At 44.2% G+C, this 23,581-nt stretch overlaps 1 protein-coding gene across 1 annotated transcript in view; it reads left to right on the top strand.

Moving 5' to 3' along the window:
* The window catches only part of TMTC2 (transmembrane O-mannosyltransferase targeting cadherins 2), a 322,742-nt gene that overhangs the window by 209,343 nt on the left and 89,818 nt on the right, over positions 1–23,581 (top strand). The window contains exons 4-6 of the mRNA XM_032948785.2: positions 17,551–17,892; positions 18,897–19,539; positions 22,386–22,500. Coding sequence (XP_032804676.2) covers positions 17,551–17,892; positions 18,897–19,539; positions 22,386–22,500 — 1,100 coding nt within the window. The remainder of the gene's footprint in view (positions 1–17,550; positions 17,893–18,896; positions 19,540–22,385; positions 22,501–23,581) is intronic.

Genomic DNA, 23,581 nt, shown 5'->3' on the forward strand with positions numbered 1-23,581 from the left:
AAAAACGTACATTGCGGAAGTAACTGATAAACTAGCCAGATGTTTGGAAAAACAAAACATCCGAGTCAGATTTGGCATGGTACATAAAATACAGAAATTAATATCTGATAGTAAAGATGTATTACCGAAGCTATAAACAAAATGTGTACTGGATTAATTGCTCTTGTGGCAAATGCTATGTTGGGCAGACAGAACGAATGATCAGTACGAGACTAGAAGAACACAACAGGAATATTAAATACTCCCAAATGCAACTGTCCGAAGTGGCAGAATACACGTGCCAACAAGGACACTCAATTGATTTTGATAATGTTGAAGTTCTGTGCAAAACTAGTTACTACTGGCCAAGATTAATTAGAGAATCTATCAAAATTGAGAGATATTAAAAATTATTTTAACCGTTTGGATAGCTCCAGGCTTTGTGCTGCTTGGAAGCGAATCATCAAACAATACATTGTTTAAATGCATGCCTATACAGGTCACCATACATCAACGGGGATTACCTGTGGGCTGACAATAACAGGTACTGCTATTTTAGTGCACACAAACGACAGGATGTACAAGAATAATATGCATGCATCTTGTGCATGCATAAAGTACGTTGATTTCTATATGAATCACCCAAACGGTAATGGATACCCATTGTAATTTATATGCATTCATTAACCCCCCCCCCTCCCCACTTCGCACAAGAAGGGCTCACAAGTGACGTCATCACATCTATCCCTCTATTTAAAGGAACGAAACAGGAGGATTTCTCCACAAAACTGTCTGTCGCCCGATGAAGCTGGTCGTAATTACTGGCGAAACATTGTAAGCAGAGGGAGAGAGACACCGCAATCTCCAAATGTACAGGCGATAGGGTCGAGATCGAACCCACGACTTCCTGCATACCAGGCGAGGTAGTTAACATCTCACCACCGTGGCGCCCCATTACATCTGAAACATCGTACTCAGATTGTAATTGTTGTGGATTTTCTCTCCAACACACCTTTGTGTTGTTGGGCTCGTTCTGTTTATGTGACAAACCTTACTAGTTGGCTGTGTCGGGTGGCGGCGGGTTTAACGAAACATTCATTTTTACGCGATCTAACCCAAAAAAAAATCTGTGTTATGGATATTCTACTAATTTTGAATGTTCATAAAAACATGAATCCTATTTTTGCCCAAAACTTTGCCTGTTACATATATATAAAACCATTTGAAGGCCACAGTGTTATTGACAAATGTGTTGAGTTTTTTTTGTTACTTGCGCTTATGCACCGCTGCCAATGCAGCACCAAACACGTTGTTTGATTTCTGAAAGTGCAATGGTGTGGCTGTCTTGGGTAAATGTAAGTTATATAAACTATTTTCAAATAACTTTTACCAGGTAAGGCCCACTGAGCTATATCACTCTTTTTCAGAAGTGACCTGGCCACAAATGACAGCTAAACTTTGTGGCTTATCATGTGGACATTTACTCTAAACGTATGTTTCTAAATGTGGAGGGAAAACCCGGAGGACCTGGAGGAAAAGCCCACGTGAGCAGAGGGAGAGAGACACCGCAATCTCCAAATATACAGGCGATAGGGTCGAGATCGAACCCACGACTTGCTGCATACCAGGCAAGGTAGTTAACATCTCACAACCGTGGCGCCCCATTACATCTGTTTCCACCAGACATGAACTGATCCCTTCTGGTGCTTAGTGTCCAGAGGAAAAGTCCAAAATTAAAATGGCCAAATTTAAGCTTCTCAATGAGAAATATTCCAGGCTCCCCGACGTAGCCACCTCATTCGATATAAATCACTTATATTAAACACATCGAAATTGTGCACATATTTTAATCAGGTCCATTCATTTGTTTCTGACAGCTGTGGTGAGTGTTATTCAGTTTAATAAAGGTGGATGCGGTTATTTAATTAAATGTGCAAGAGTATCCAATAGGCAGATTGACAGAGGAACACAGAATAAAAACCAGTGAGATTTTACAGATGCTTAATGAACAAAATTTCCTGGATTATGAACATCTGAGGTGCTTACAGAAGCACCATGGAATTGATATTCAATTTCAGAGTCTCTGTTTCCACTGAATTACATATTCCTTGTTGAAATGTGGTTTCCCAATATTAAGACTATGTGCATGTTTTGCACGTGCATTTGATATATTTGTACAAGTACGTGCATGCCCCTCGTCCACTGCTGGATGAAGGATTTCCCATGCTGCGTGGACAGTCGGAGTTATTTGACCATTCTACACCACGCTTAACCATTGAAGGTTGGCGAGGGCGGGAAGCATCGATATGGGATTTTAGAAGAGCAGTGGATACGTCAAGTTTGCTGCACTACCCTCTGCTGCCCGCCAATGTAGTTCTGCAGCATGTTGGTTATCCATTCAAGTACTGCCCAGGTTCAAAGCTGACCAGCTTCTGAGATCTGATGAGATCAGGCACATTCTGGGTGTTTTGGTGGGAGGCACTTTCTAAGTCTTTATAACTCAAGCAAGTTGTTACCTTCTAAATGGTGACTAACAATGACCAGTGCTCTCACTGCTGTGCTTGGCAAACGGCATGCCTTCCATAAACATTGTGAAAAGCGGGATTACAAAAGGCACTGACGGTGCTGTGTGTAGTGGATGGTAAAGTTATAATATATTGCACTTTGATGGATATTTTTAATCGTGGCTTTGGTTGCCAGAACCCCTTTTTGGCGTCAACTATAAGATGTAAGTGATGTAAGATTCTGTGCTTGGGAGACAGACTTGTGCTGCCTAGCAAGGGACTAACGTGACCTTCACCCTTTCTTGATAAATAACCTGTGCCTTTCTGAGTCACCATTGTCATGGGCATGTGCGTGTCTGTGCATACACAATTATGCGTGAGTGTGTTTTGCGGGCACATGTGTTTTATTTGGAGCATTGTACCCGAGTTATTCGAGCTGCATTCACAACCATGCATGACATCAGTGGCAGCAGTCCAGTTAAACATCGGAAGTTTGGGAGAACGTTGACCCAGCGGTTCCAAGCACATACTGTACCACCGTTGGCGCAACGTTGCATAATTTCCTGGAAGTTGGTATTTGAACCCTGCCCGACCTACGTCTTAGCCTGAAATGAAAACCTTTTGTAGATATTCTTTGGTTCTTTCGGTAAAGTCACGTAGATAGAAAAATAATAATAAAAACTAAAGTGAATGAGAATAAAATAAAAATAATAAAAGCATAAAAACACACGAATGTAGACTCTAGCTTGGTTCTTAACCTCGGTGAGCGTACTGGCAGTCTGTAATGTCGACTATAGCCTGGTTTTTAAGTTGGTGAGCATATTGGCAGTCTATAATGTAGACTGTAGCAATGGTTCTTAACCTGAGTGAGCACACTGGCAGTAATAAAAATAATATAAAAATGAGAATACAAATTAAAAACTAAAACCACGACGTTTCGATCGCAACACAAGCGGTCGTCATCAGGAAAAGGGGGGTTAGCCTCTAAAGGCAAACTGTTTATAAAGGTGTCGTGGGTGCAACTGAGTCACAGACGTACTCTTTGGAGGCAATACATTTATTAACACCAACACACGGGGTAACTGCCCCTTAACAGGATAACAACCTAAGGTGGTGGACCACCAGCCTAACTACACTAATTACAATGTAACTAGCTACAACGGACTGGACCGGACCACAACTTGGGTCCAGGTCCACGTGTCGGAGACTCTGTAGGACGTAGAATGTAGAACTTAGATTTCTTCAGGACGAACAACAGCAGCTGCTCCCTTTGGGGGACCCGGCTTATATCCTCTGCGGCGTGGCTGGCTCCGCCCTTTGCCACGACCACCTTCTAGAATCCTCGAGCAGGATCTCGACCCTGACACGTGACCACCCCTAGCCCTCACTTGGGGGCTCTGTGTAGACTTAACCGGTCACGTGTCCTCTGGGGTCAACCAGAGTGCCATGGCCCTTAGTAACCCCATTTCCATGGACGGCACTCCCACACCCTATCCTGTAGGGGCCGGCACTGCGCGCAGAGCGTGGTGCCACTCAGCGCTATCGATCAGCGCTCACCGAGCCCCTCTGGGGCCGGTACTGCACCAACATCCTAGTGGTGTCCGCGATGTTGATACATCGCACGCCGTGCGTCTCTCGGGCCGGCATTACACAGTGACATCCCGCGATGTCACTACAAAGGTTTAGAGATGGGCGTAGCCTAAGTGTGTCACCAGCATTGGCGGGGCAGCTAATGTTAATGTAAGAGAAAACCCCGACACTGGCAGTAGGTCTACACCAATCACAGGGCTGCCAGGCAATCACTGCACCTAGCTCCACACACCCACACTGATGACGGTGGAGGTTGACAAGAAAACACAAATCAAGTCATGACCCAAAGTGGTTGATGACATCTTTCCAATGATTGCTGAACTTATAACCATCTTCTCGGTTGAAATTGTGTCTGTGTCTCTATATATGGATGGCTTCATGAACGAATCTTTGTTGATACCCAGTAGGCTTGCAAATTACCATCATCTTAGAGAAATCAAATTCGTGTGAGCCAGCCACATTAAAATAATGATCAGCCATGGCAGAAGTATTGGTGCTACCGTGTTTCAAATCTGCCTTATGCTCACGACCACGGTCCGAGACATATCGCTTCGTTTCCCCAATGTAACTGCTGCCGGAGATACAGCTTAGTTTGTAGACGCCGGGATATTGCATGTCAGGAATCAGATCACGGATTTCATGTACTGTGTTAAATCGGACCTGGATCTTGTGTTTGTTCATGATTTTGGAAATCTTTTTGGTTACCCCTGCCATATAATGCAAGGTGATGGTTTTGATTGGATCCTCAGATGGCTCCTTCCTCACGGTTGGGGTGATGGCTTTGCGGATTGCGTAGTATCCATTTTTACGTGTTTTAATAAAAAAAAAGTCAGACTATTGTTATGGTCTTATGATATTGGGATTGATTTTTGTCCATTAAAATCAATGGCAATTGATTTAATAATCTGGACTGAGCTTCTCCTTGCTCAATGTAGCTTAAAACAAGCTCTGCTTCTGGTGTGTTAACTAGAGCTGGGCAATTATTTTGATTCCCATCCTGGAATTCTTAGAATTGAACATCATTCGTGACAGAACTGTGGGAATTATAGAATTGTGGAATCCACGGGGGGAGGGGGGGGGGGGAATCTGTGTGAAGTATGGTGGAGCATTCATACATTAAGGGAGGGCTCATGGGGCCTGGCTGGCCTAATGGCATCTCCATTGAAATGTGTAGCCAGTGACACTTCTGGTCAATAATGGCTAGCTGCCTAGGCTTTAGACAGAGCACCTAAGTGAATAATCTAACATACATATATCATTGTCTGTACACTTGGCTATACCCTTAGCTTTCCTGCGTATCCTTGCCTTTCATGGGCGTTGAATCTGTCCATGCTGCAATGCAGTTCTTTGTACCATGTCTGTACAAACATCTCCAGTTATATACCATTCTCTATGCATATGCATCTCTCTCTGGGGAGCCTGGTGGTACATGCCATTAACCCAGCACTTTGGAGGCAGTGATAGTCGATTGCAAAATAATCCCAAATAGCAGGGCTGCAAAATGGCCAGAATGGACAGTGCTGCGCGTGGGTTCATCGTGATCCAATTTTTTATTGGTTTCCCCTCATCCATGGCTTTCTTGGGGCATTGCAGATTTCTCCAAAATTGTCATTTACAACTCTTGTACACAACCGAATTGAAGCACCCACCTGAACATAGTCTGGCTGCTAAATGAAGCTTTAATGTATAACGTACTGCCATTATTATTGAAATATGAATAAAAATGTCCAATATATTTTAAAAAAATCACCCGAATATTTTTTGCCAAAATATGTATAGGTATGATATGTTATTGTTTGATTATATTTTTAATTAACTGAGATTTTGCCTCGATTTGAAGAGAGTTGTACACGCATACTTGTTTTAAAAATGGAAGCGTGTGCCTGCACTTACGTTTCGTTTGTTTTGTATGTGCAGTGCATCTTTTCATGGTTTTCATCTAAATGCTAACTCTCTCTTGTCTTCCTACATATTATATCATAATAAAACAAACGTAGAAAGTTTTGTACGTTGTGTTATTGTTTTTCCATCTAAATCTGATGAAGTGTATGCATAAGAAACTTTAGATGGATTTTTTTTTCATTTGTGAATAGAATGTGGAACAGTGAGATAAATGGTTAAGCTGGTTTTATTGCCATTTTTTTTATCAAGATAACAAACACATCACCAAGTAGGCCTCCCTACAACATTACCACTTTCCCACATGATTCATCTCACTTTTGCACACGAGCTGATCTCATCACTCCATCTTTGTAGTGGTGGTTGCCCTCTTGGGTATGTTCTGTCATTCAATCGCCACGGGCTCAGGGGAAACCAACGAAGATGACCACTACTCTTCAGTCATGCGAGCAGGGTGACACGTTGATTTAAGAGATGCATACAGGGATACGTGGTTTTTTTTTATTGAAGATATATGTTCATGGTACTCGCAGAAATAATAATATACATTCGCATATTGTTACGCAGTCATAAAAGTATGGTCAGTAAAAGTGTGAACGGTTAATATACATGCATTATTAAAACAATCACTCAAGCCCATTGCTCATGTATACAGATTGCCACGGCGACTATCTGTCATGAATATTTAGCAGTGCCACCATCACTCAATGACCAAGAAGCTTCACACTTCACCCCACATCAGCTTTTTCCCCAGATCTTGTGAATGTGATTTTGCAGAGTTAATCAACACTGCTCTCAGTGCTTGAGCCTTTGTCTTTATTATCGGCATATAAGTCCTTTCTTGAGAAAAAAACTCTTTTGCGAGTGTATTCAAGGACTCAAAGGAAAAATGCAATTAATATTACATTAAAACAAAGCGAATAATGTAGCCTTTATATGCAATTATATTGTCGGCAATGTCTTTGAAGTATTGCCCATGCTTTCGTACGTGTCCTCTTCAACATGGCAAATGCAAAGCTGTAACAGAATTTTGGGAACCACGGAAACTATGCTGTTGCATAGCTTTTTCGTTTATAAGAGTGTCTGCAATGTGTTGCACATACGCTGTGTGCTAAAAAAAAAAGTTTGGAAGCATCCGTCGTGCTCAAATTTGAAACAGCCATTCAGCTGGCACTTACATCAGCACTTTTGTTTTAATTGGAAAGGGGATTAGAGACGGAGAGTTGTTTTTGATCTAATCATGCGGAAGACTAATTACTCTGCGGTTTTGAAATTACTTTGTTAATTAAGTGAATATTGACAAACATTAATACTAGGTTATACTCCATTATAATTTTGCTTCAAACATTGGATGTTATGTGTGTGCACGAACGTGCACTGCTTTATAGTGTTCTGCGCTTACATCTCCCAATTTGACGGGTTAAAGATAATTACAGCATTTCCAAGTGCGCGCGGAGGGTTGAATGTGAGACTCACAAGCTGAAGGCTGTGATTTCAAATACCTGTCCGTGTTCAACTCAGCCCTCAGGCCATTCAAATAAGTACCACTTTGAAGGACATCAGCAGTCGTCACTGAAGATAAACTGGCTCCCATTACCAAAAATTAAAATGTTTCCAGCACTGGCTTCGAGATACCAATGAATATGACCACTGCACCAGAGTCATTTTAGTAGGACAACACACCGATTAAAGATATATATGAGATACATAGCTGTATTTAAACTGCAGTATAGTTTGTAAGTATATGCAGGAATCAATGAATACATTTGCACAGTGGTAAACAAGCACAAAATTACTGTCAATAGACGTACATGATTAAAACGATCACTCAGTCTATTCCTCGGAGGTGGTTACAGCGTTTAACCGTAGTGAATAATAAATACAACTAATAACATTTTTGGCACTTTGTACTTACAAGCAAACACAACGGTTACCCTTCTTGCGAATGCTTTGACAGTGTGATTAACTAAAGGGACTGGGAGGACACGAAGGCCCCATAAAAAAAAGCGTTGCTTTGTTTTAATCGCACTAGCTTTGGTAGATTAACTGTGATTTACCAATACCAACTAGAGGGATGCAACGTTTTTTTTTTCAGCCCAGAGGTCAAGAACTCACTGGTGGCACAGGACTCTTTCATTCCGGTGATCAAACCATCACCTTTGAAATTGGACTCCTTCATCAAGGAGATCACAACCTCACTCGTGTACAAAGCTAAATGTCACCTACTCAGGGAATCAAAGCCTCAGCCTCGAGGCCAGGTCTTTTTTTTCACTCAGGAGATCAATGTTTCACTTCCAGACCAGAATTGCTCCATCACACCTCACCCCTAGGCCGGCCTCTGGCTATTCCATCGATGAAATTAAAATCAAAACTCCTCATGACAGTACTCTACTTTTAAAATAACACCGTCACTACTGGGCCTCGACTTGGAATGAACTTATTCATCTACGCCATGGCTGGTCTCTTCTCTTCACGAGATAGAAATATCTGCACGAGACCACAGTTCTGCAATCCTCTTCTACCCCCTGTGGCATGTAGCTCCCAAGCTTGGCTACCCAGAGTTTTTATTCCCTCCACCTGTGCTTGTCCAGGCTTTAAAAACATGTTTTGATTCTGTTCCTGTTTAGTGCCAATATACATAGCGACAATAACTATCATAATATAGGAAGTTGCAGTGTCTCCCTGCCCAATAAATCATTGGTTAGTGCTCATCTCCATTGGCAGCACTGAGCCAGAAGTGTAAATTCCACATTTAATTGTGGTGGAACGGGGGCGCAGCGATTAACACACTCCACTATGAACCCAACTACCAAAGTTCTAGTCTAACAACCCGCCTGGCTGACGTAGCATAGGGAGGCCTTAATCCAGCAGTGTATTGACAAAGGGCTGTAAAATGTACTTTGATATTGTATTACGGTGTAAGTTATGCTTGTCAGAGGACATAGGGCAAACACTATTAACTGATCGCCAAGTGTTAGACAAGTAATAATATACAACGTTCTAATGTTATGGAATGTGTAAGCAAATGACATATTAGCAATGGGGTTAATATATTAATATATTAATGATGGGGTTTTTTTCATGAATGGACAAGCATGAATAGTTTTGCACTTTGACAGACATCACCTTATTGGCATGCCCATAGAGCATGGTTGTATGATAGGAGATGAGACTGTGTGAAAATCAACAAAAAATAATCACTCACAGTGCAAATATACACAAGTGTAATTTAAACACATACATCCTCTTCCAAATATGATTCCCTCAACATGTGATAAACCTTTGGTCAAACCTTCTATCCATTCCTATTCCATTTAAACAATTTAATTATGGTACTCTACTTAGATGCAGAAACTGCCAGCCCATTTGTTTAGGAAATATGGGAATGGATTTTGTACACTTTTAAAGTCAGGTTAACCAATGGCGATTTGCTAATTAATTGTAAAAATTCGCGTCACATTCTTCTTGCTTTGAAAACAAAGGTTATGGTATTTTAATGATCTAATATGCAATTCAAGGGAATCTTGTTCATATGAAATTGATTTATATTAAATAATGCTTCATACAAGCTACAGTTATTATGACCTATGGATTGGGTATTCATTTCATAGAAAGATGACAATATAATTTACAGTGTGCAATTTATATATAAAAAATATTGTATACAAGTACAATACATTTAAACGTTTCATAATCCTTCTATGCCCTTTTACTTATTATGTTACCCCTTTCTTTGGGCATGTGGGTTTTAATATAAATATCTTTTTAGCTAATACTAATGCCAGTTATTAAAGCAAACGAATGAGAATTCCATGTCAAGTCTTACATGAGTATGTGAGCACCAACAGCCACTTTAAATCAAGTGTTATCAGTCGCAGACATTGGGATAAAGCCATGTGATTATACTTGCCAGACTGCCATACACCTGTGAGCACTGTGCATTGATTGAGCCAATACAGACAATGTATAGTGGCTTTGAAATTGTGATTTATTCAACCATTTAGTTGTAACCCACGCCAGTGCAATCAGTCACCGGCACGTAAAATGTTGTCTGCACTCATACTGATGATAATTTATCACTCTTTCGCAGCTCGCAATTTCTCTACATTCGAAGATGCACACTCACACACACGCATGGGTGCATGTGTATCGCAGCCTTGGCTGGTTAACCGATATGATAGCTTGTTGTTTTGACAGCAAGTAGTTCATCATAGAGATGTGGTCTGTGCCTTGTGTAGCTTGTCGTGGTTCAGATTTGCTAAATTTCATATTTCCTCTAATTAATAATAATCAATACAAAGATAATGGGTTAGAGCAGTGATGTTGTTGATGGTCCATTTTTCACCCGTGTCTGGACGTGGAGAAAGAATATTTTACTGGTAGGAACGAAGTTGTAAACTGAGTGTACCAGCCTGCAATAGATTAATGTGTCCGTCCGTCCGTCCCCTTTTAACGAAGTGAAATCTCGTGCTGTTGGGGTGTAAAAATAAAATTGCGCAAAATTCCAATGTTCCTACCAGCCCACCCCGCAGGGACCTGTTTTAGTTCATATATTAATGTGTATTTGTTTTCGCCCTTAATCTTAGTAACATAAAAGTTTTCACATCACTATTGAGGGCAATCCTTTAATATTGTGCTTGACCTCCTTTACCTGAAGAAGTGTTGGTTTAATATATATGCGCAAGCGTAACCATCCATTAGTCCAGCCACAACATAGATTCCTTTCTCAACAAATCAAAGAGAGGTGCTCATGTCCGTTTTTGGCTCTGAGCCAATGGTGAAAAATTCAACTCCTCTTAATTTCCCACACAGCGGTACCTATTTTATCAACACTGGACGAATGATGGGTTGCGTCAAATCCTGACCAGGATTTTAAGTAACGGCACTCTCACCACTACACCATCTGGCTGCATCCTGGATAAATAAACTACTGTTTTCTTTCCTGTGTATTTGTTTTTGTGATATGGCAGTTGATCTGAAACAAGTACATGACCCCAAGAAGGATATTCCTCAGTATTCCATTTTCTCTAAGCAATAACTACAATGTCATCGATATTGTCCAATATAAACAATATTTTTAATTATTATTTAATACTTCCTAACATAGATGGACAAAGATCCCACTTTAACAGACTATTGGGATAAGTGCTGTTAGTGAGCATGAATGAAGGCCGGCATGGCACATGAGGGGGTGGGTGACCAGCTCCACTCCTGTCTCCCCAATACTGATGTTTACACACTGCACCAGGAACTTATTTAAGGCTGAGTCAACATAGGGGAGCCCCAGTAGCAGCCCCCCAAATAATTAAATGATGACTTTTATAGAGCATCCCTCATGAAAATTGCATCTCACAATCGCTGGGGAACGACAGGCACGAGCTGGAAGGCTGTCAGGCAGTAAGCCGGTGCCAACAATTGTTCTGCAGTTCTCTATGTATTCAGATGTTTTCAGTATTTAGTGAGCGTTCATACATGTGGAAGAAACCCCAAGTATGCGAGGGGGCAACACTTCATCTCACACAAAGGGGACAGATTATATAAGTCCACACTTTTCTGAACTGTGTTTTGCTGTGCGATCCGCAAATCCTCACCTCCACAATTCTATATTGCAGGCGGGCATCACCACTGCCCAGCTGCTATCAGATGCAACTTGTATTGATGGCACAGCTATCTGTATTTATGTTGAACTTTATTCGCACCGTACGTAGCCAATCGTGCTATCTTGCCAATAGTGGTTGTTCAATGGATAGTCTGGCTCTACTTCAGAACGATTAAGGGTTACGACTTTGACTTGCCTTTAGCTTCAGTTATTTTGAGCAATACTTTTTCAATATATACGGAATTCCAATAAGTGTGATAACATCACCAGGATACACGGTACTAAGACGAGGGCAATATTCTTCCCTTGTTTTATTCACCCTTCAGGGCTCGTAAGACTTGTATTGCAATGCCTACAGATAGCAGATCTCTCTGTGTCATGGATGCTGGGGTCAGCACTCATACATAGATGGTGCCCTGTCCATGGCACTCAAAGCTCAGAATGCATAACTAGATCTTGGTGTTCCTGTCATCATGCCTCAGTTCACGTTGCTTTTACCAGGCTGTCCCCGTAGAAAACCCTTAAAAGGTTTCTCATCTTACATGACTAAATGTACGTAGGTATGTTGAACTTGTTTCGCATCGCACGCAGCCAACCGTGCTAATCTGAGGTGCGGGGGAAGGACAACAAACTATACGCATAAAGCAATTCTAAATAAATTAGTTTTCAATATTATGTTTATATTGTCCCTACGACTCTACCCTCTATCACATTATCCCCGCCATCCTATGCTCTTAACTTTTCTCTTAATCATTTGTTTGTCTCTTTCCCCAATGCTATTTCAATTGTGCTTTCTGCATCATGTCATACGGTGAAGACATTTCATTTGGAATTTTCGCAGAGCAGTGCCACCCCCATGAGCTCGTGGGCCGCACAAGGAGATTCCATAGAACTGTTCCTGAAATCCCTTCAAGTGGCCTTTGTATTATATAATAGGGGCAGCACTTTCCTATTTTCCTTGCGACAGAAGCATGCCATTCACATGACAGAGTTATATTTCTTTGTTAAACATTCAGAGTTGGAGTTTATACAAATTATGCATGCATTCATTGGTGACCAAGTTGACACCATGAACTGAATACGGAAACAATTTGAATTCATATAGCATCTAAATACAACTGCATCTAGAGGCACTTTACACAAGTGAGGAGCTACACAAGAGAATGCTTGAGAACCCATTATTATTATTATTAAAGTGCACATAGCCTGGCACATGCGCCGTGGTGACATCACTGCCACTTAGTGGCGAAGGGCGGTTGTTGTTGTTATTAGAGGCCATCCATTATTAGAGGCATGGAGGGGGGGTTAACCCAAATACGTACGCTTGCGTATGGGGGGCCTACTGACAATGTACGTACGCATAGGAAACGGGGCGGGGGGGGGGGTGAACCCTCGATAATAATTTGTCTACATTGGCCTTCAAATGAGTTAGATAGTCCGGCGGTGGACTATCTCTTTGTTTAAACGTTAATATTATTAATCCTTGATCGTTTCTGCGTTAATTAAATATCGGCCGTTCTATAGGATTCGGGGGGTGGGGGGTGCGTCAAGCGTACGTACGCAGGTGGGGGGTTAAAAAGTATGCTGTTTTCTCTGCGAATGGGATAGTCGCGTGAGAGATTCCCACTACATCAAGATACATTGGCCACTCCGACAGTCATTGGAGCCTGTGAGGAAAAGTGTTCAGCATCCACCACTTATTGAACCAAGGAAGATTTTGTTGCCACCTTTACACTTCAAGCTGGGTCTGATGAAGAACTTTGTCAAAGCCATGGACAAAACACAAGCAGCTTTTAAGTACCTCCGTGGAAAATTTACAAGGTTAAGTGAAGTGAAGATAAAGGAAGGTGTCTTTGTTGATCCTCAGATTCGTGAACTTTTTCGAGATGATGAATTTGACAGTGCAGTGCGTGACAAGGAAAAGATGGAATGGAAAGCCTTCCAGTTAATGTCAACAAATTTTCTCGGAAACAACAAGGCAGACAACTACAGGGAGTTAGTGGATAACCTTTTCAAGGCATACAAAAGCCTTGGTTGCAACATGTCACTAAACATACATTTTTTAGCACTCTCATCTAGATTTTTTCCCACCCTCATCTAGATTTTTTCCCACCGAACTGCGGAGCAGTGAGCGACGAGCGTGGCGAGTGATTTCACCCAGGACATTGCAACAATGGAGAAACGCTATCAGGGCAAATGGAGCCCATCAATGCTTGCAGACTATTGCTGGACAGTGAAAAGAGATGCTCAATTTAATGAATACAATAGACAAGCCAAGAAGTTCCGAGTAGACACCGAATGAGGACTAAACTATGTACTTATATTTACATAATCGTTTTAAAACATTTTGGTTATCCCTGCTATGTAAGGTAAGGTGATGGCTTTGATTGGATCTTCAGATGGCTCCTTCCACACGGTTGGGGTGATGGCTTTGCGGATTGTGTAATCTTGAACAAACACAAGATCCAGGTCCGATTTAACACAGTGCACAAAATTCGTGACCTGATCCCATCTGTGAAGGACAAGATTCCTGACATGCAATATCCCGGCGTCTACAAACTAAGCTGTATCTGCGGCAGCAGTTACATTGGGGAAACCAAATGACATGTCTCGGACCTTGTTCGTGAACACAATGCAGATCTGAAACATGGCAGGACCAGTACTTCTGCCGTGGCTGATTATTACTTTAATGCGGCTGTCTCACGTGAAATTGATATCTCTGAGACGATGGTACTTTGCAAGCCGACTAGCTATCAACAAAGATTTGTTCACGAAGCCATCCATATATACAGACACAGACACAATTTCAACCGAGACGACGGTTTTAAACTCAGCAATCATTGTAAAGATGTCATCAACCACTTTGGGTCATGACTTTATTTGTGTTTTCTTGTCAACCTCTACCGTCAGCAGTGTGGATGAGTGTGGCAAGGTGCAATGCCCCCCCCCCATCTCTACCCCCCTTCCCCATCCCCTCTCTCTCCCCCTGTCTCTGTCTCTGCCCCCTTCCTCCCCCCCCATTGGCTGCTACTGGCTGCCACGCCCATGCTGTTTGCACTTCACAAGCTCACCTCCGCCCTGCATTAGGGCGGTGCTGCCGCAGATCGCGTCGCTTGTGCAGCTCCTTACCGCCGCAGCTCCTTACCGCCGCCCACTCACTCTGGAACCCTTATAAGCAGCTGCATTTGGAGGCTTGCCCCCTCTTTTCTGGCCGCCTGATGAAGACTGCTTGTGTTGCGATCGAAACGTCGTTAGGTTTTTTGCTTTTATTTTTTTCAATTTTTTATTTTATTTTTTATTATTTTCATTTCATTTGATCATTTTTATATTATTTTAAATAAACCATTTTTGTTATTTTTTGTTTTCTATTTACGTGACTTTACCGAAAGAACCAAGAATCTGAATTCCTGCAGTCATGAAAGTTTTAATTCAAGATTTTTTAAAGTGTTACATGAACAGGACAGGTGACATGTTATCATGTAAAGCAACCATGAACACATGAAAAGACCTAGGTTTACAATTTATGTGTAAAACTCTACTATTTACACAATATACATAGACTTAAAATGTAAAAACTTAAATCGCTTGGGAACAATAGCCAATCAGTTGTTTTTATTGTCACGTTTAAATTCAGCACACCAAAATCCAAAATAAACAGCACATTTCGTCTCTCAAAGCAGACGACGTCTAAAACATCGTAGACCAGTGTAACATATACAGCTATCTCCACTTACTTTTTTTGTTAAGTCTGTTGATAGTTTTATAATGATTATTATTTATAGTAGGTGATAGATGAAAGCTTAAGTAATCAGCATCACCTTCACCTTCCAAAACATTAATGAGTAGAATAACACCGACATGTCTTTATTATTGTCATTTTGGCTCCAAAAACATCGCATCCGATTTATGAAACGATGAAGCCATTTGTTGTACATTAATTCAGTCTGAGTGGCATGAAAGTATCTCTTTACTCAAACACGAGATGCTGCTGCTATGTACTGGTGTCATTGTGCAAGTCGTATACACCCTTTAGTGCTATGGCTGGGATTATGTGGTATTCATTTTATTGATTGCCGAGGGAAACATTGCCTGATTTGGCCCCTAGCTTGGATTTGAACTCATAACCTATCACATCTTCTGACCACGGCACCAACATGTGACCTTAGCACAGACGAAATAATAATGGATGTTATTTTAACTGGCCTGTCCCATGCAATAAATATTACATTTTGGGTTAAAATAGACGTTGCCATTCTGAGACATATTACGTAATGTGTGGTGTCTCTGATGAACGGTATAGTTGACTGTGTATGTTTCATATTGATTTGTTATTGCTGGATAGATGACCGACCTGGGCCTATTCCGTAATAGCCGGGTTAGATCAGCTTTTTCTGCTATACTTTTTTTTTTACGCTTGCTTCATTTTTACAAGAGGATAAATCTGCTTCAATATTGAAAATACCATCCTAATATGGTACTATACTACGTAATATTTTTTTTGTTTCGACAGGGATTGCTCCGTTTGCAAATATAGAACGAGGCAGCTATGCAGCTCGCATGCTATGTAGAGGTTCAACTTTGTAACGCTACCATTGGCGGACGGGCGTCCACTAGAGGGAGCTCCAGGTAGCGCCTCTAGAGGGTGTTTGGCCTACGACTCCACGCTGGCCAAAGATCTTGGGGGATAAAAGGAGTGATGCCCACACCTTACCCCCCACTATATGCACATCCCTCGGTATTCGCTGTGCTGTAACCATTTATACTGCTGGGTGGACACGGGTGGTGGGGGGGGGGCAATTGAACAAACGTGCACATTGTTTCATTGGCCTCGCCGGGAGAATGAACCGGTGACCTCTGGGCCGCAGGTTCAGAGTGCGAGGCATTACACCGCGGCAGTAGTTTCTCCTACTGCTTCAGAAGACTCGATTAAGTTTCCTCGGTTTGGGTTTTTTTTTTCCACTGAACTCTATGAAGCATAACTATGGCTAATTTACTGTAGGCAGCTCGTGGTGACCCAGACCTCTGAAAAGCACCAGTCATGGAGGTCTAAATTTGTTTATATTCAAGTCTGTGCATTCTAATGTGCATAGCATGTGATCTCTGTTCATGCCAGTGAGATCATATATCAGCCAGTTTCCCCTCCTGCCCTCTCCAAATTGTGTCATGTTGTTAAACATTTTAAGTGAGGGCTTGTAATTTGATGTTTGAAATTGTTTGAACGGGAAATTTTATTTACAAATGCACAACTACACATTACATGCAGGCTTCGTCTGTGCTGTAATTATTGCGTCAGTGCCACTTGGTCGGATGGCAAACAAGGATTAAGTGTAGGACGTTGTTTATCCGATGGGTCGACTTGCACCCCTGGCTTAGGGCTGCCAATAAAGCTGAGTGCCGGCGCATACCCTTTTAGGCAGGGACCATCCTCCAATGGTCTTGTGACACAGTGAGGCTGTCCTGCTTCAACTAAGCACAGTATAATTATTGTGTATGTATCTATATTGAAGTTCTTTCGAACGGCATGTAGCCAACCATGCTAATTGGAGGTCCTGGGCCATCGCTAGGTTGACTCAACCTCAAATGAGTAACTGGCTCGGTGTGTAAACATCGCTGACCAAATCACACTGGTCAAATCTTGAAAGTGGGGTTGAGTCTGGATATCACTTGGATGGGCGACCAACAATCACAACGGATGTCATTGGCTGCTGCGACGCTACGTTGTGAGCAAATCAGGGCAGCGAAGCAAAACCCATTGCTGTACCGTCCACCTCCACCTACACGCATTGCCCAGCACGGTGAAGCATGGACAAATGGCCACTACAACCCACAGTGCATAGGCGAGTGCCCTCGTCCCGTAGCGCTGTTGACAAAAGGGCGACGCGTGCTTGTGTGAGTTTTTTAGCAATGAGGATGTGAGCAGAGCTTCGTAGCTAACATCCCCATCGATGTCTCCACCCCTGTCTGTCTGTAAACCCGCAGCGGGGCTACGGTGCCCAGCGAGAGGGGCTGCTCGCACTGACGCTGGGCTCCGTGCTGCTCCTCGGCCTGCGCCTGCGCTGGATGTGCGGCGGTCCCCCGAGCTTCTCGGGCTCCGACAACCCAGCGGCTGACTCACCGGACACGCTCACGCGGGCCCTCACCTTCCACTACCTCCCGGCTGCCAACGTGGCACTGCTGCTGTGCCCGGCCACGCTCAGCTTCGACTGGTCCATGGACGCCGTGCCGCTGGTGCGCTCCCTGCGCGATCCCCGCAACGTTGCCACCGGCCTCCTCTACCTGGGTCTGGCCGCCTTTCTGTGGTGCATCCTCCGTGGCCTCAGGGTAATGTCCATCCCCCTCGCTCTCTCCTGTGCAGCCGTCTGTGCCGTACCGGTCTTCATAGGTGCTCGCTAACAGCACTTGCCCCAACAGTTTGTTAAGGCTATACGGGGGATATATGTGTCTTTGTGTGTGTGTGGGAAGTGGTGGTGTCGTGGTTAGCACACCGCGCTTCAAACTTGGGGATAGGAGTTTGATTCCTGCTAATGGCCAACACCATTGACGATTAACTGAGCCGGTTCTGGGCCTCCCCTAGGTCGACTCAGCCTCAAAGGCCGTCAGGCGTGGTCCTGGCCACTCACCGCTTTGTGTGAAATGCCAGTCTTCATGGGTGCTCACTAACAGCCCCCATGTTCTGTTAAGACTCTACAGGGGATAATTGTCTTTGTTTGTGCGCATAAGCTTGCGCTTTATTGAGCATAGTTTCACTGCTGATAAGAGTAATCTTGATTGTTTTTTTATAAAGTTCCTTTCACGCCGGGCCATTTCAAACTGCTTTACGCGCGATACGCGACCCATATCGCATGTCATCTCAAACATTGTGGGGGCACCCCCAGTGGCAGCTGTCCCCTGTGGGGCACAAGGTGACTCAGCACCTGAACCTGCAGGCAGGGGGCGATCATTGCTCTGAGTAATCCAGGCGGTTGTGCTATATAGCGCTCTGACGTGTTTTTGGGTTGTGCCTTGTGTTGTTAGAGTTTTGGCAGCGCTGCGTCAGTGGTGTTCATGCCCCATTTCGATGATGGAGCCACAATGACCTACTAAGCCCCTTTCTTTAAATGTCAACTTTCTGGGACAAATTGATAAAACAGTTTGGAAGCCAGTAGTTTAGTAGTACCCTGCAGGCAGGGTTGGCAAATCATGCATAGGTGAATTCTGCAAGCTAATGAGACGGATTTTAAGACGGCAAAGGAGTGCTGCCTCATTGCTCCTTTGATCAGAGACACTTCTCCTCTAATATATATATGAAATATTTTTTCCCAACATCCAAACGCTTGCGTCCACAGCACAGAAAACGCGCGCACAGAGACGGACAGCCCCTATTGCACAAGAGCAAAACGAACGGCGCTAGCTGCTCGGAGCATGGGGGCGGCAGCGCCAATGGCGGTGCACCGCCACCGCCGTCGCCGCCGCCGCCGCCGCCGCCGCCGCCATCGCCGCCTCCGCTCACGACCGCCGCCGTGAAAAACGGCGGCAGGAAGTCCAACGGCGCCGCAGGGCCCGAGGGCCGGCGGGCACCGCGCCCCCGCTCGGAGCGGACGCTCAACGCGGCCATCGCGTCGCTGGCGATGCTGGTGCTGCCCTTCGTGCCGGCCACCAACCTCTTCTTCTACGTGGGCTTCGTGATGGCCGAGCGGGTGCTCTACATCCCCAGCATGGGCTACTGCCTGCTGGTGGCGGCCGGCGCCCGGGCACTGGCGAACGCCGGCGGCGCCGCCTCCTCCTCCTCCTCCTCCTCCTCCGCCGCCGGCGCCGGCGCTCCCTCCCCCGGTTGTGGCCGGCGACGGCGCAGGCTGCGGCGCGTGCTGCTCGGCGCCGTGACCGGCGGGCTGCTGGCGGTGCACGCGGCGCGCACCGTGCACCGCAACCGCGACTGGGCGAGCGAGGAGGCGCTCTACCGCGCCGGCATCGCCACCAACCCTGCCAAAGGTGCGTTGCTGCGTGCACCCGCGTGGGCTGTCGCTGCGCCTCGGGGGTTTGCCGCCCGTCTGTTAAAAAAAAAACATCACCATTGGGGAGACAAAGGCGGTCGGGCGTGGTGCTGGCCACCCACCCCCTCGTGTGCCGTGCCGGCCTTCATAGGTGGTTGCGAACAGCACTTGCCACAACAGTATGTTAAGGCTATACGGGGGATCTTTGTCTTTGTTGGAATGATGCAATTTGAAGTCGACTGAAGTCCCTGGCAGAGGCGTCACTCTGCTGCTCTGCCAGCACGAGAGGTCACTCTGAAAATCAATGGTCTCATTCCGTCTGCAGGTGTTAGGAGCAGAAATAGAGAACAAAGAGACACATTTTGTCCATTAGAGAAGGAAAACAAACTTTTGCGTGTTTAAAAGCATAGTCCAACAAATCACTGGGCAGGAATGCGGACGAAGGGATGTGCATGATAGCCGCTGCCTCAGTGCGAAAGTGCATACTTAGACCACGATTTGATTATAAGTGCTATGTATATATATTTATGTAAAGAGTTGGACAATCAACTTGCTTGAGTTTATTTTCATCCCATTGAACAAGGATAACAGTAAGGAGTAAAAATAAAAACGCAAGCAAACAATTGTGTAAGCGCTTAGGAAATGATTTAAAGGTTTTAAGCAGTAACATTTGGATGGGTCTCTCCCCTCATTGAGGAATGTGGACGGTGATTAATTTGTGTTTTCTTCTGCCGTGAAATTGACATGCGGACATGCCAGCCTGTATTCATTGGCTGAGGAGGGACCCTGTGGGTTTGTGTGATTAAGGGGAAATCAGTTTCATGTCTAAGTGTCCACGGAACTTAAATAAACTAACTATCTGTCTACATTGTTTATGCTTCGGAATATAATTACTTTTACACAACGCTATGTATCAGCGCTTTTGTGGGTGTGGATCTTGCACTTTCATCTGGGATAGAGTCTAAGTGTGGGGGAGTGTTTAGGAACAAAAAAGTGGAACAAGTTCAACCTCGCAATAATATCTGTGGTCATCACCAGTCATTATTATCCTTTTCATAGCCAGGTGGAAGCCCAGTGAAGATATTTTCTTATTCAGAATCAGGATATATATTTATACTGGAGGAATCCGATGAGCTCTAAAGCTCTTTTTCACAGATGACCAGTGGAGAGATATTCACAAGCGATAGCAGTGGAACTCTTATTATTTTATGCACAGGTATGTTCATTATGATAATCTAGTTGTACTTTTAAACCTTTGTACTTGGGAATTGTGTAATGTTCAGGCATAATAGTGACCTGCTCTTTTCAATGATGTCACAGGCTCTAAACAATTTTAAGTGAAACATATGGCAAACTTAAATAGCAAGACATTTAATACGTGCTAAATTTGTCAGCTTCATGATCATGATCCAATTTAATCTCCCAGCTTGATTGAGTAATTCAGACATTTTTAATAAATGCAGTGTCGTTTTAATTTTCATATTTCATCTTTTGTCCTAATAGGGTTTTGTCGGCCCTTAAATTACTGTGCAGACTATTTTCTCCATCTAGATGTACATGTTCGCATTGTGTATCAATTATAGTGTTGAATTTACATCTCTAGTCCTCTGTTTGGATGAAATACTGGTTGGTGGTGAGATTAAATCCGATTTATTGAATTACATCTGATCGTCTGATAAGCTGGAGTAACTGATAAGCCGTACTTCACCTTATCAGCTGATCAGATGCAATTCAATGAATTAAATCTAATCTAAATATGTGAACTTAAAACGCAACAAAATGTTTGTTTTTTAAATAAAATAAATATGTATATATTTTGAAATATCATTATAAGGACTGGTCTGGTGAGCTAGTGACAATCAGGAGCTTCTCTAAACATTCACTAACACATTCCTGCGGAGGGAGCTGGTAGGAACGTTGGGTTGCTCGGTCAATGGCCAGGGTCAGCGGCAGCGTGGTGCATTCCGCAAATATGCCCGACTGTGAGGGCGGGCACCACGGGGTGACCAGCCCCTCCCCACCCAGCCCCACTCTCCCCACCCAGCCCCACTCTCCCCACCCAGCCCCTCCCCACCCAGCCCCTCCCCACCCTCCCCACCCTCCCCACCCAGCCCCTCCCCACCCTCCCCACCCTCCCCACCCAGCCCCTCCCCACCCTCTCCACCCAGCCCCACCCCTCCCATTTTTGGATGCACGACGGACGGACGGACACAATAATCCCCTGTGGGCTGGTGGTGTAACCAGGAGGTTCCTACCAGTACGAATGTATATAGTAACCATTGACACTGACATGAGACTGTGGTCAGAGTGCAGCAATCAAAGTACACTAGTGTTTAGTTTGTGGTCCTTCCCCTGCACCTCCGATGAGCACGGTTGGACACGAAGGGTGCGAAAGAAGTTAATCTTCTTTAAAATAAAATTACATTGTTGTATTGTATCTCTACGCCCCAACATATATGCTCCCCACCTTCACCAACTACCATGTTCCAGCGTCGTGAAATATGGTCAGCAGACCACCACAGCCCACACAGCATGGGGAGGAGGCTCTCATCCAGCAGGACGTAGATCGGTAAAAGTGCTGTTCATGCACACGCCCGTTACTGAGACTGGCTCATCATCGTAGGAATGTGAAATTCCCACCACTGATTCAGGGCCTCAATGGACTTGAGTAGAAGCGCGTTATTTGGCGTGGTTTTCAAATAGAATTGTCGCCAGCAGATTACCTTGCAGCCTGGCTATTAGCTGGTGGGGTGGTGCCGGGGGGGGCGGGGCAGGCTGGCGGTGTGTGGGACGTGGTCGATGACGAGAGAGAGATTGCCTCACGTGTGCCGTGCGTGCGAGCAGCCTGGGGGAACCTGGGCAACGTGCTCAAGAGCCAGGGCAAGGTGGCCGAGGCAGAGCACGCCTACCGCAACGCCCTGCACCACCGCGGCAACATGGCCGACATGCTCTACAACCTGTGAGTGCCACAACCCATGGCCAACACCCACACCACCGCCTCGCCTCAAACCCATCCGCGTATGTGTACCGTCTTTTCTATACTCTTTGGTTCTATTGGGTAAAGTCACGTAGGTGAAAATAAAATAACAAAAAATCACGACGTTTCCGCCACAACACAAGCGGCCTTCATCAGGTGAAGGGACGAGACTGTCTGGAGGACAGCGCTGGAGTGAGAGAAGCCACGCTTAGATCACGACCTTTAAGCTGTGTGAGAAGAAAACAAAGCGCCTTGACAAAGGAATTAGCATATAATTTAGCATTGAAATGGCTCATTGAAATAGCTAAGTTAAAATATACACATCCGCAGAGGTATCCCTTGACAAAGGAATTAGCATAGAATTTAGCATTGAAATAGCTGAGTGATTAGCTTGTAACTGGTCACAGAAATAGCTATGTTAAAGTCAGAGCATATACATTCACCGAGGCACCTAGTACTAATCAAACAGGAGACTTTAGCGAAACAGAACCACGCTCAGACAGCGGACCTTTAAACTGTGTGCGAGCAAACAAGGTGTTTTGACAAAGAAATTAGCATAAAAATTAGCATTTGATTGGCCGATTTTAGGAAAGAGGTGGTGTACGTGCCGGTGGACTTGCCGTTTAGCGCGGGGGGGAGGGGGAGTTTTCCTATTGATGGTGTGAAAAGGGAATTTATATGAGCTGCGAAAGTTTGGGGTACCACTACTTGAAAAAATATACTGTACCATTGAAATTAGTTTAATGTTTAGTTCGATTTAGAACATCTTTCCAATGGTTGCTTAATTTGAAACCATCTTCTCGGTTGAAATTGTGTCTGTGTTTGTAGATCTGAATTGCTTCATGAACAAATCTCTGATAAAAGCCCGTGGGTTTGCAAAGAACCTTGGTATCGGAGAAAATTATATCGTGATCCCCCACAGCGTTGTAACAGTGATCAGCCACGGCAGAAGAATTCGTTTTGCCGTGTTTCAAATCTGATTTGTGCTCGCGAATTCGGTCAGAGACATGTCGCTTTGTCTCCCCGATGTAGCAATCACCGCAGGTACAACTCAATTTGTACC

This window comes from Petromyzon marinus, chromosome 7 (assembly GCF_048934315.1).
Source record: "Petromyzon marinus isolate PM22_M1 ecotype Great Lakes invasive population chromosome 7, UKy_Petmar_22M1.pri1.0, whole genome shotgun sequence".
NCBI lineage: Eukaryota > Metazoa > Chordata > Hyperoartia > Petromyzontiformes > Petromyzontidae > Petromyzon > Petromyzon marinus.